Source organism: Elgaria multicarinata, chromosome 14 (assembly GCF_023053635.1).
Source record: "Elgaria multicarinata webbii isolate HBS135686 ecotype San Diego chromosome 14, rElgMul1.1.pri, whole genome shotgun sequence".
NCBI lineage: Eukaryota > Metazoa > Chordata > Lepidosauria > Squamata > Anguidae > Elgaria > Elgaria multicarinata.
The window spans coordinates 3,687,288-3,701,426 of record NC_086184.1 but is presented as its reverse complement, the minus strand read 5'-3'; the positions used below and the strand labels follow the sequence as shown (position 1 = coordinate 3,701,426).

At 44.6% G+C, this 14,139-nt stretch overlaps 2 protein-coding genes and 1 non-coding gene across 4 annotated transcripts in view; all 3 read right to left on the bottom strand.

Annotated features, from left to right (window-relative positions):
* Positions 1–6,868, bottom strand: part of FBXO31 (F-box protein 31) — a 28,176-nt gene extending 21,308 nt beyond the window's left edge. For both annotated transcript variants that reach the window (XM_063141239.1, XM_063141240.1), the window contains exon 1: positions 6,467–6,868. In XM_063141239.1, coding sequence (XP_062997309.1) covers positions 6,467–6,848 — 382 coding nt within the window. In that variant the 5' untranslated portion in view covers positions 6,849–6,868. The remainder of the gene's footprint in view (positions 1–6,466) is intronic.
* The window catches only part of ZCCHC14 (zinc finger CCHC-type containing 14), an 88,108-nt gene that overhangs the window by 10,548 nt on the left and 63,421 nt on the right, over positions 1–14,139 (bottom strand). The gene's annotated exons all lie outside the window — the stretch shown is intronic.
* On the bottom strand, positions 8,920–8,992 carry TRNAM-CAU (transfer RNA methionine (anticodon CAU)). Its single transcript has one exon. It is a non-coding gene; the product is annotated as a tRNA-Met (tRNA).

Below are 14,139 nucleotides of genomic sequence, written 5' to 3'. Positions count from 1 at the left end.
ACCTTCCTGAGCTCCGTGGAGAACAAAAGTATAATGTAATGAGTAAGAGAAATCAACTATGCTTTGGACCTTTTCTAGCAGGAAGGGATGTAACATCCTGTTACAAGACTGTCTGTACCCTTCTGTGCCACAAACAAGTACCCTGCAGAGAGAAACTTGCACAATCAAACTTGCTCCAAATAAGACAAGCTGCACACCTTATGGCACAGGTGGGCAGTCTGTGGCCCTTGTCCCAATTTCATGTGGCTCTCATCCTAATTTCAAAAACCCATTGCATGTGATCAATTCAGACCTCTGGCAAGAGGCATATGCCCTTCCCAGGCAGCCTGCTGGACGTGAAGGAAGAGGGAACAGAGAAAAGATGGTGGCAGAGGAAGAATGAGAACGGAATGGCAGAAACAGAAACGGGGCGGCCTACCCAGTTTTGGCTCTGGCCTTGTCAAACCACTGGCTTTAGCCCCCACCCACTCCCAACATGGCCCCTGACATGGCCCTTGACAGGAAGAAGGTTGCTCACACCTGCTATATGAGGATGCCACTACTAGTCAGACCTGGGGGAAAGTTCTTTTTGTACAGACTAAGCAGACTAAGAGTGTAAGCAAAACACCCAGTTACACATTTGTTTATGAATCCTATTGTCCCACTCTAGTGCCCTGGGCCTGTTCTGAGGTCCTACGCTTGAGGTGTTCGCTATTCATTACAGCGAGAGGGTCAGGCCTAGGCATACAGGACGTCCCCTTCATTTCAATGAATGGCAAAGTCCTAGTGGGCCCACGAAGAGCAGATTGCTGGAATGCAGTTTAACACCAATACTGTCAGACATGCTAAAGCAGGGGTAAGCAACCCGGTGCCCTCCAGATGCTGTGGACTACAACTCCCATAAACCCAAGCCAGCATGGCCAATGGTCATGGATTATGGGAGTTGCACTTCAAATCATCTGGAGGTCAACAGGTTGCCTGCCACTCTTCAAAACCTATAGGAACCTGCAAATTGTTTGTCAGCTGTTACTGGCCTCTGCTGATCTTGAGCCAACTTTCAGTTTGCTGGCAGGGCTGATAGTCACACACCAGGTGATTTCTTCTTTTAAAGAGAAAGGTCAGAACAGTTAGCATTTAACAAACAAACAAATGGAGCTTGAGGATTGTTGATTAATCAAGGTAAGTCAAGCAACAAGCAGAAAAGAGACTTGCTAATTCGGTTGCAGCAGCCCAGGGAACAGTCATCATCACCTATTTATAGCATTGCACGAAACTGAATGGCAACCCTTGGCTTGGCAAAGTCATGGTTCAGAGAGAAGCTGTTTATCTCACAGCTTCACAAGAGTAAAAAGGCACCAGCCCCCAAGGGGGGCAGTTAAAAGGGTAACACAGCTTGCTATTATTTACCCAGACACACCAATGGAGAGAGCACTATGGTCCTGTTAGCCATATGTAGCATAACTTTGGACACGGAAGAACAGGCTTGTCTTGGGCAAAGTCTTCCCTCTCAGACCCCACCCAGGAATGGGAAATGCCCTCACATAAAGTCTTTGCTGAGAAGTGCTATAGAGTTTGATGCAGCAGCCTATAAATAGATAGTTAAAAGCTAGTTCCCAGTGTTCTGTCACATTCTAGCAAGACTGAGAAACAGAACCCAGGATGGGACTAAGGGGACCAAAGGAGATGCTGTGTGTGTGTGTGTGTGTGTGTGTGTGTGTGTGTGTGTGTGGATCAGGAACTTACAAAGAGGTAAGATGCCTACAGTTCTCATTCTTGACACAGGGCAGAGCTCGCACTTGTAAGGGGAAAAAAAAGTTCCTCTATCCAAGTTCATTTTGGCCCAGGGCAAAATGAGGCCATAATATGATAGTGGTGCATTTGGAAATGGGTGGTAGTAAAGAAGAATGAGGTCCCACTCACCAACCTTTCTGTCTCTTGCTTGTGTACCACAAGTGCACAGGGGTGTTAAGCGCAGATCCCACTCTAGCCTACAGAACGTGAAATGAACACACAAATACGCCTGTAGGTTGATTGATGTGCTTAGGAATATAGGAAGCTGCCTTATACAGTGTCAGGCCATGGGTCCTTCTAGCCTAGTTTTGTTGACACTGAGGCCATGGCTAGACCAGGCCTATATCCTGGGATTGTCCTGGGATCATCTCTGTGCATCCAAATAACACACAGGGGATCCCGGGAGCAGGCAGGGACGACCCCTCCATTTGCCTGGGATAATCCTTAGGTCTAGTTAAGGCCTCAGTGGCAGTAATGGCTCTCCAGAGTTTCAGACAGGATTCTTTCCTAGTCCTACCAGTAGATGCTGGGAACTGAACTGGGACCTTCTGCTTGAAAAGCAAGGACTCTACCACTGAGCTATAGCCTCTCCCCTGATAAAGTGTTACAACAACGAATTGAATTCAGTAGTGTATTTCCAGAAATCCATTAGGAGCAGAACTAGAATGACTTCATGACACATTGCAGCTATGGAACCTCTTACAATAGAGTCATAATACAGCAACGGAACATGCTATTTGGAATGGGCATAAGAGGGTCAAATTACAGCCCCTGTGGCTAATATAATAGGTTGGGTCATTTCACATTCAAAGACATATTCCTTAAATGAAAATAAAGCAAGCAACACAGGACAGAGACTATCTTATCTGCCTTCAGCACCTTGCAGGCCACTAACCAAAAAACTGCTATCCAACGGTCCGGCATTCTAGCTCAGACATCAACCCAAACCAGAAATTAAAAAGAAAAAAGAAAAGAATCAGAAATAACCTTAGTCTCTCAAACAGCTACAAGGCTAGTCCTGTGGTTTGGTTTTGCTAGGCAACAGTTTGCTTAGAATGGCTTAATTTGCTACTTCATCCAATACAGAGAAAGGCTGTTTAGACCTAAGAAGAGATGATTAATAGGAATATTTTAAAGACTTCAGGAAGAAGAGGGGAAACAGTACAGTGTCTCCATGAAGGATAGGACAGGCTGTATTTAACCACACAAGTAGATTACAGTAAGGATTTGCTTTTATATTTTTTTCTATCCTGGTCCTAACAGGTCATCAGATAACAAGCAGCCTAGGGAGGCCAGACAATCAAACCCTTGGAGATGTAAGGAAATCTAACATGCAGGGATGCTTTAGATATCCCAACTTATGACAGGAAATTAGATGACCCAGTAGATACTTTCCAGCATGGAAAACACTTAGAAAGAACAGAGTTCTCCTCACAAGTCAGAGCACCTGAGAGATCTGCCGGTACAACTGCCATGACATTCAATTGCCCAAGGAGAGACACCCTCATTTGGATCCCCTCCCTATGTGCAATAACTCTGATAGAGTGAGGTGGCACTTCTCCAAAATCATCCCCAGCAAAGAAGACTGCAGCAGTTTGAGGCAATATGATGTAAAACCCATTTAAAGAGTGTTCCAAGCTCACCCTATCCACAAGGATGAGTCAATGTTGGCAACTATCCCCAAACAGAGCAATCACACAAATTAGAAGTTAGCCCTTGCAGCCGCAGACGGCGTCCTTAATGCATCCAAAGACTCCAGTTTGGACAGGCGCGGACGCTGGCTGCACTCTGATGTCCAATCCCAAAGTTCGTCCTGGCAGGTCCAAAATGCATGACTTCATAGCAGGCTACAGATACAGCTGCCACGGGTTCATGGAAGCGAGAGGATGAGCCCTCAATAATGGAACACAGGACGCGGATCCAATTGCTGCACTGAAGAGGAGTGGAAAGCAAGTAATAGACTATGACCTCGCTAGGAAATGTTCCATAGGGCCCTGACGGCAGGCATATTATATTTATTGTGTTTGGGATTTCTGATTCAGCAGCACAAGAACTGGATGAAAAAGTGAAACCCAGGGACTCAGATCTGGGACTCAGGCCCATAGGACAAAAACCTGCATATGCTAATTTATACCTATGTATGCAAATGTAGAAATCATTACTGGGATTTATTTAAATTTCACAGGAGGCAAAGCCAAATCATCTCAAATAAAGTAAGTCCTTCATTTAATTTTCACCCTGCCCTGGTTCATCCCAAACCAATGGTGTGTTTTTTTCTAAACTAAATTGCCATACAGGGAAAGATTTCGTGGAGTGTTGCAGCATGCGGGACGGGGAGAGTTAACCGTTTCCAGCCGTCATCCCCCTTGAAAATTGCCTTACCTGTACTTCCACTGAAACTTCCCTACCCCGCCTTGATTTGCCCTTGCCTTCCCTCTCTCCTTTGGTCGAATGTAGGCTGTCCGTCCTTGAGGCAGGCCCCATTACATACCCAGCACTTAATTTGAAAACAGCATTAACTGTTTACTGGGAGCAGAATTAAAGGGCTGGAACAGATCAAGAATAAATGAAGTCCAGTCTCCTATGTGAAGGCAAAATCCTCTACACATCAGCACCACACACCCCAAACAAACTGCAAGAAGCAGAGGGGAAGAGAAAACAAGATGCAGAGCACAGCAGGAAATTCCAAATGGTTCAAGTAGTAAGCCAAGCCATACGTCGCAAGGAAACATAAGCATGATACAGCCTTGCTTTTCCTGGACTTCTTCCTCTCTGAAGGCCAGATCTCTTCTCCCTTTGGAAGTAGAAGATCATGCTCTGTTCTCTGAGGTGAAATTGTTGTGCTTTAAAACCTTGCCTTTCAGCCCTCTGAGACAGACTGTTATAAACCTACACAACACAGGTAGGAATGAATTCAAGGCAATTAAAGTGCTCACCCCCAACCTTCAGTTACGTCATACATAAATCTATTCACCCAACTTAACTCCTCAGTCTTCTTGCTCTCCCCGCCGCCCCATTTTTGCAACTGGGGAGAAATATTTCAAGTTCTGTTGCATCTCAGGATAAAAGTTCACAGTGCAATCAGTGTTAGTTTTGAAGGCAACCATGGGTCTCCGTCTTTCAGACAAGTGTCAAATACTCTGCCTCTAATTTCTAGGTGCCATAAATTTTAAGTGATTTATGTTTGTGGGTCTTCCAAGGTAGGGACAGACCCTGTCTTTCTGAACACCTTTTTGCCTAAATAGTAAGAACTTTCAGAAGAAGTAGCCATGTGTGTTGTGCGTTGCAACTCATATATTGCAGCAAAGGCTTTCACAAGCATAAGCTTTTCATGTGATTAAGTGGTCCTACTCCATGAAAGCTTTTGCCACAATTAATCTGTTTTGTCTTTAGGACAAGACTTTGTTGTTTTGCCTGGAAAACATTTTAGAGACCTGCCTGCCACTACCTTTTCTCCTTGCACAACTTACCTTATCCACACACTCACTGGAGAGGGATGAAACCAGGACTAGAAAAAGGCGCTCCTCAAACCTATCTCATGGGCAGCCCTCCATTCCCTGCAATCCCTGCTTTATCTTCCTCCAACTAGGGACGCGGCCTCCTTCCTTTAATCTGCACCTCAGATATCCTCCAACTGCCCTTTCCCCATTGTTATTTCTCTCCCTCCCTGCCAGCCCACCCCTCAAGTTTCTTATTTCCAGTCCTGCAGAGCACCAGCTCTACCCATCCATAGCCAGTGGTCCATGTGTCCCGCAACCTGCCATGCGCAGCCATGCTCCAAAGCCACTTGCAGAGGAGGAGTTACTATTCGTCCTCTCCCAGCGGCTTTGGAGAAGGGCTGAGCACGGCACTCAGTGCAGTGAGGAAGGCGCCCTTTATTTATTATTTTATTTATTTAGAATATTTATATACCGCTCCCCATTGAAAAATTTCGGAGCGGTGTACAAGATAAAATGAAAATAAAAACAGCATAAAACAGTTAAAATTTAAAAGAAGCAAAAACAGAGATCCAAGGCTGCATATTAAGGAAAGGCTTCATGGAATAAAGATGTTTTCAGGAGGCGCCGAAAGGAGTACAAGGTTGGAGCCTGCCTGACCTCCAGAGGCAGGGAGTTCCACAGGAGGGGAGCCACCACACTGAAGGCTCTTCCCCTTTAGATGTTTTGGACTACAGCTCCCATCCTCCCTCACCACTGGCAAGGTCTGATGGGAATTGCAGTGCAACAACATGTGGAGGGCTACGCATTGCTTCTAGTCTAGGCTGGCTCCCTCCTTGATGGGCTTTCGGAAGCAGGCTAAAACTTTTTTGTTCCAGCAGGCCTTTGGAGAATAATCCGGCCCTCCATCTATGTTAAGGTCTTATAATTTTGTTGTGTATTTTAAATGTTTATGGTTTTATTTCCCCCCCCTGTATATTTTAAACTTTGTAAGGCCGCCTTGAGGCCCAGCATTGGGCAAAAGGCAGGATACAAATAAATAAATATAATAATAAATATAATAATAATAATAATATGATGCCCTACACCTGCTCTGGACTACAACTCCCGGCGGCCCCGGCTAGCATGGGCAATGGTCAGGGATCATGGGATTCGGAGTGCGAACCATCTGTTGGGTCCTGGGCTTCCCACCCCTGTGGAATTCAGAGTGCGGCACCGGAGTGACTCCGGCGTAAGCGGGGCTTCCCCACGGAGCATACCTTCCTTGCACCGCCGGCGCCAGATGGTGTCGGTGCGGAGGATCCGCCGGAAGGCGCTGCAGACGCGGGCCAGGCTGGGCAAGTCGGTGCCGGGCAAGGAGCCGAAGATCTGCACCAGGAGCTCCGGGGGCAGCTCGAGCAGGGACAGCGGGGCCTGGCCGGCGCCTCGCGGGCCGCTCCCGGCCAAGGCCGCCCCCTCGATGCGCTCCCCGTCGTCCTCCTCCGCCGCCTCACTGCAGTCGCCGCCTTCGCCGCCTTCGCCGCCTTCCTCCGGGTCGGTGTCCGGCTCACTGCTGTCCCCGGCCGCTCCTTTCCGCTGCGCCCCCCGTCGCCGGCAGCCCCGAGCCGGGCCCACACCGCAGAGCCGCGCGCACACCGCCATCGCCTCAGCGCCTCAGCGTCGCTTTCCCCCCTCAGAACGCCGCGACCGCCGGCACGCGCCGGCTCCGCCCCTCCGCCCCAACCCCACGGCCAATCACAGCCCGACGCCTGCCGCGCCCCGCCAACCGGTGGCAGGGAGCCCGGCCTCCCCGGCCTCCCCGCCCTCCTATTGGAGGCGGACTTACGCCAATCGCGGCCTCGTTCCACCCCCTGCTCCTCAGCGCGAGGCCCCACACAACCGTTCCCGGCCTATACTCTCCTTCGTTCTCCCAACCGCCCCGCCTGCCTTTCACGTTGTAGTCTGTCAAGTTAGCCACGCCCTACTGGCTTGTTATTGGACCACGCGCCCCCCTCTCTCGCTCGCTCGCTCGCTCCTCCTCCTCCTCCTCCTCCATGGCCACGCCCTCGTGGCTTTGATGGATTGACAGCCGAACGCACGGGCCCAGCTCACAAACAAACGAACAAAACCCCGCCCCTTGGCCCTGGGTAACCCCGCCTTCTATGCTGCTCAATCATGCGGCTAGTCCTGTGCTTATCAATGGGATTTTCTGCCCGGACCAGCGGAGTGTGAAAAATCCTAGGATAGGTGGAGGGGACGGGAGTGAAGGAAGAAGAATGAAAGAAAGACACACACACACCCCACACACACTATGAATATTTTCCCCAGGATCATGAGACCCTTTCATTAGTAATTTATTTATTTATTTATTTATTTATTTAAAATATTTATATCCCGCCCTATATCACTAAGATCTCAGGGCGGCGTACAGAGAAAAACATACAGTATAAAACATCTTAACATCTCTTTTACTTTGTAATATAGACAAATCAATCACTGAGCAAGTGGCCAAGTTTTGGAACTTGGCCATTTCTTTTAGATCTTCTATGATTGCCTGATTTTTAATAGTTAATGGTATGTGCAGTTTGCTTGTATGTAAAATTTTTATTTGCTGGAATGGTCTATTGACCGCAATAAACTGTTGTTGTTGATACAGTATAAAACAATAAATATACACAGTTAAAAACAAAATAATCCAGTACTAGGGGTGGGAACATTATTATTATTATTATTATTATTATTATTATTATTATTATTATTATTAATAGCCTCGATCCAGAGGGAGAGGCGGGTAACAAATAAATTTATTATTATTGGCAATATTATTGATATTATTATTATTGGTATTATTATTAAAATGTATGCGTCCCTTCCCACTGCAGAATGCAGTCTCGAAGCGACGCCCCCCCCCACACATACAGAAATCCATAATTAATATAACAGAATTATAAATCCAAAATCGATATAAACAATAATCAGCACAATGGTAAAGATAAAAACAAACCCCATAAAACTGTAATCCAAAAAGAAGAATACTATACGGGAAGTGGTCACATGTCCAAACGGTGGTAGCAAAGGGAAGAGAAGGAATTAAAAACAAAAATCTACCCCGGGGGTAATTAATACCTTTGCAGGTACCGCAGCCCGGAATATATGGATAAACGAGTTGAGGCTGGTGGCTCCAATTTTGGTGGGGGCTGTGAATCCATTCTGGGTTTCAATCAGAACCAACCAGAACTCTAAAGAAGCTATCCAAAGTGCTGAACCTATTGTGGGGGTGGGGTTCAGCACCTTGGGTAGCTCTTTTAGGGTTCTGGCTGGTTCTGACGGAAACCCAGAATGGATTCACTGCCCCCACCAAAATCGGAGCCACCAGTCCGTTGGGATAAACTGAGGTCTAGCTTGGCTTTGCATACACGCCTAAACATCATCGATTAATGATTACATCTGCACAGAGCGGCGTTGCCCAGCGCCAGCCTTGCTCTCCAGTTCGGTTAATCCTACATGGAGCAGCAATTCCTCCATTGCAACTGCCCACTGCAAGAGAAAAGAAAGATGTACGTCGAGCACAGCTGGCGCGTTGCATGCAGCGCCTGCTACGGCTCTTTTTCTAGTGCCTCCCTGCCTTGCAGAGACCATCGCCCTGTAATCCTCCTTTGAGAGGTGGAGGGCAAACTGCGTGAGTAATTGCATTGCGAAGCAGAAATAAAGGGAGAAGAAAAAGGTAGGCATCTGCCCCGTGTGAGGCTCGAACTCACGACCTTCAGATTATGAGACTGACGCGCTGCCTACTGCGCCAACGAGGCTCCTGCAAAACCGCTTTCTGCAGAACGTTCTTGATATCCATCCGCACAAATTGCATTTTGGGCGAATGAAACCTTTGTTCTCTGCTAATCGCATGGCTTTTATCGCCCCCCACCCGGCCCCCATTCACACCAGTTCTCTCCTCCGCGGTATAGAGAAAAAGATGCTTCAGACCTCGCAGTTCTACACTGGAAAGGAGCCGCTGTTGCAAGATTCTTGTTATTTGAAAACGACAACTCTAAAATCTTTGGGGGGGGGGGAAAGAAGCACTTTTTCTCTTAGGTTTTTCTCGTGGATCTTCGGAAAGCTTTCTATAGGTAATATAGATGCACACTTTTGTAAACTGCTCAGAGAGCTTCGGCTATGGGGCGTTATATAAATGTAATAAAATTAATAAATAATACAGATAAAATAAAAATAGTTTGGTTAAAGATATCTCTCCTTTGGAAAGATTAGTTAGAAGATTCTTTAAAAATCGATTAGCTAGACAGGCTAGAGTGATGCAATAGGATTCCATCAGGTTTCTGCAGGAAGAATCAATTGAAAGAATTTAATGCATAATAACATATGGAAACCCTATATGTTAACATGTATAAAGCTAAACATAAATTGAAAGTTTTAGATGTATCTCAATGGGAAACAAACGTATATTGTGATCAAAAATCCATCCTAGTATCAGTAAAAGCCTTAGTTCCAAATCACAGGGGCCATATATCAAAGATTATTTATTTATTTATTTATTTAGCTATTTATTTATGGCATTTATATAGACCACCTCGTCACGTTCTCTGGTTGACTTGCATCATAAAATAATAAAATACAGTATTCAGGTAAAGTATCACAAAGCACTAAATTGCAACATGAAAGTTTCCATCAGAGACAGCAATAAAACTAGTTCTAATACATGATGAAAATATACAGCATATAAAACAGTATATAAGATGTCATGCAGTACAATGTTGTGCATGTTTATTCAAAAGAAAGCTCCACCATGTTTAAGGAGATTTATTCTTAGCTAAGACTGCAATCCTATACACAGTTACTTGGGAGTATGTTTCATTGACTTCGATTCCTGCATTGAGCAGGGGGTTGGACTCGATGGACGACTTACTTCTGAGTAAACACAGATAAAATTTCCCTGAATGATGTGATCCCTGGTGTGATCTAGTGGTGTAGCGCATAGGCCTGGGAGCCAGGAATTTATGAGCCAATGAGTCACCCTCACTCTGACTGAAAGCATTTTTAAAAATCAATAACCATTAAAGATTTACTACATAGGAAACAGTCGTCATCACTTTCATCCTTTCACAAAGGATGGTAGCTTTACCCGTCATTACTTGCTTACCCATTTGCAAAATGGGACTTAATTTGGAGACAACATGACGCCCATTGATCCCCCCCCCCACATGCAACCAAGCTGGACAGAAGCAGGGAGTCCTAGCCCTGAACCTCAAATGGGTGCTCAGTTCCTCAAATCATTCAAAGAGTTCATCAAGAAAGATTCAACATTCTTGAAGGGCTAACTCAGATGTATTCTTAGTTCGGGATATTTCCTGTGAAATATTATCTGTATTTTCTTTTTACGAACCAGTTCAATATATTCTGGCACAGTTCAATATATTTTTTTACCATTCTAGTCACTGCAGCTCAAAAGGGATATGGTAGAGTTCAAGGCCTGCAGAAACTCCCCTATGAGGAAAGGTTACAACATCTAGGACTTTAGCTAACCAACAAGGTGAGTAGACATGTTACACGTGTATAAAATTATGCATGTTTGGGGTAAGTGGATAGTGGAGAAAACTGCCTCTCTGTTAATAATAGAACCTGGGATCACCCTATAAAGTTGATTGGTGGGAGATTCAGTACAGATAAATGGAAGGACTTCTTCACACAGTGCCTAGTTAAACTGCAGAATCGGCTACCATACAATGTAGTGATAGCTACCAACTTGGAGGAAAAGGCTGTCAAAAAGTTCAGTATTCTGTTTCCCAGATGCCTCTGGAAGTCCATCAGCAAAGCATTCTGGGAAACTGTGCATAGGATTGCAGCATTGCAGCCTTCTAGCTATTAATCTGTTGTTGGAGAGATGTCATTCTTTCTCTCTCTCTCTTTCTCTGAGATGAGGGTTAAGTGCAAGGTAATCTTAGCAAATTGCCTCTCATTCAGTTTCAGCTGCACGCTTTCTGAAAATTTGTCTGAAATCAACACCTGACTTTAGAGGATAAAGATTCATGTCTTAACTCTGTCAAACAACAATGTTGCCTGTCCTCTTCTAATTTGTTTGTTGTTGTTCGTTGCAGGCCACGCCTTCCACGTCATTGGCCAGTGTGAACCATATGGCCAAGAGGAAAAAGAAGTTCTACTGATGATGGAGCGGATGATTAGCAACATTAGAATGCAAGGATGTCACATTTATAGTGTCCATATTATACTATGATGATGCAGTTACAGGAAATACCTGGCTCTGGGAAATCTGTAATTAAATGTCTGCTGACCTGCCATTGCTGAGCGTGATTATCAGGCTTTTCCTTCTTAGCCATAAATACAACAGCAGCGAAGTTCTAAAGACCACAGAGAGCCTCATGGTACCTTAAAGACTAAAAAATGTATTTTGGCATATGCTTTCATGGACACCATCTACTTCATCAGATGCATGAAGTGTTGATCTGAAATTGGCAGATTTATATACACATACTGAGTACAGGGCATGTAAACTGTGTTGTCAGAGGGAATCGAAACACAGGAAGTACATGCAGTGATAATTACTTTAACAGTAACCATTCACAAAAAATTGTTGAGTGATAACCCAGAAATCATTGCAATGGTGAGCTGATTAATATATGTAGTATAATTATTATTTTTAAAAAGTCTTTGTCCTTATTCAAAGGACAATATCTTATGGTTTGAGTAAAGACAAAGGTGTCTTTTTAAAAAAATCACGCTATATATATTAATTGGCTTTCCATTGCAGTGATATATGTTATCACTCAAAAACAAGACTCTGTCGTTTTGCTGGACTAACAAGACTACCTCTAGAAAATCTAAGGAGGAAGTCATGTTAAAACAAACATACAAAAAGGACTCTTCTGATACCTTTAAAAATGTTTTGCTGTGGCAGATAGATGTTTTTCTTCCTCTCTTATAATACTACTAGGAACCTAAAATCATCCAACAAAGTTGAATAGTGAACCTGAATCTCTCTCTGGAGTTTCTTACCTCCACAATGGCCACTTGAATGTCAGAGTAGAGATTAGAGCAAGAGATTGCTGAATTAAAATTCATGAACAGGTTCAATTCTATCACCAAAGGCTTGAATCAGGATAAAAGATATATATAAAACACTATGTGTATTAATTGGTTTATTTAGTGCCAGGATGCTTGTGTTAGCAGCAACTGTGAATGGCCATTATTAATAATGTGAATGTCACTCTCAGTATTTTCTGCATTTAATTTCCACCTGACCTCACTATTTATTAATTATTATTATTATTATTATTATTATTATTATTATTATATTTATTTGTATCCCACCTTTTGCACAATACTGGGCCTCAAGGCTGCCTTACAAAAATTTAAAACGTATTCATTTTAAAACCTATGAAAAGAAATATATTTACAGTTTTTTCCTCCTACCTCCCAAATATGTGTACCTGAAACTCTTGTTTTTTCTGCTATAGACTAAGGCCATAGCTAGACCTAAGGTTTATCCCTGGATCATCCAGGGGTCAAACCTGTTCATCTAGGTGACACACAGGGGATCCAGTGCTCAGGCAGGGGCGAACCTGGGATGATCCCAGGATAAACCTTAGGTCTAGCTGTGGCCGATGGCTCTTAATGACTGTAGCTTAGCAACTGGAGATAGAGACACTCAAAGTTTGGCAGGCTTATCCTCAGGGGCTCTCACTAGCCAAACAGATCAGGTGTCCTTGTGCCTCGGATTTGGTAAACCAGCATCTGGTATGTAGCAGAGAGGAAAGCAGCTACGTTTTCCCCGAAAGGCACTCCCTTTGCTACAGGGAAGAACCCTAAATGAATTGATGAGTCATAGTACCCTGTACTGTAATGCACCCTTCCTGTTCTCTGCTGCAGCTGTTGTAGAAATTGAGAGAAGACAGAACAGGCCACTGGGCCCATCACATGAGCCTCCCAATGCCTGGCTGAACTCTTCCCCCAGGGAATCTGGAGGGGCTTGTTGTGCAAGACAGACAAAACAAAGTATTTTTCCCACACACTGCAAAGTTAAATGATGGCATTCGCCTCCATAATAAGGTGTGGGGAATGGCACCAATTTAGATGCTTTTGAAAGGGGATTAGATAAATTCGTGGAGGATAATGGCTGCTGGTCATGATGGCTAAACACAACCCCCAGTTCTCAATCTTTGCAATATGGTTCGGGTCCAGGTTATTTGAAAGAACGTATTCTCCCTTATGAGCCTGCCCGTGCTTTGAGATCTTCTGGAAAAGCCCTTCTTTTAGTCCCACCTTCTTCACAGGCACGCTTGGTGGGAACATGGGAGAGGGCCTTCTCGGTGGCTGCTCCGGTGCTCTGGAACTCTCTTCCCGGGGAAGCTAGGCTGGCTCCCTCCTTGATGGGCTTTCGGAAGCAGGCTAAAACTTTTTGGTTCCAGCAGGCCTTTGGAGAATAATCCAGCCCTCCATCTATGTTAATGTCTTATAATTTTGTTGTGTATTTTTAATTGTTTATGGTTTTGTTTCCCTCCCCCCCCATGTATATTTTAAACTTTGTAAGGCCGCCTTGAGGCCCAGCATTGGGCAAAAGGCGGGATACAAATAAATAAATAAATAATAATAATAATAATAATAATAATAATAATAATATGCCTCTGCTGGGGAACAACAGGAGAAGGCTGCCAGCCTCATGTTCTACTTGTGGGCTTCCTAAAGGTATCTATTTGGCCACTCTGAGAAACCGGGTGTTGGCCTAGAAAGGCCTTTGGTGTGATCCAGCGGGGCACCTCTTAGGTCCATTTGTGGACTAGAAGATTAAGGCTGCAATCCTATACACACTCACCTAGGAGTAAGCCCCATTAACCTTCTTTCTGAAGAGATGTGCCTAGAATTGTGATGTAAGTGGTCTGGAGAAGGTTACACCGCATTAACACCACAATCCTATTTGTGTTTACTCAGA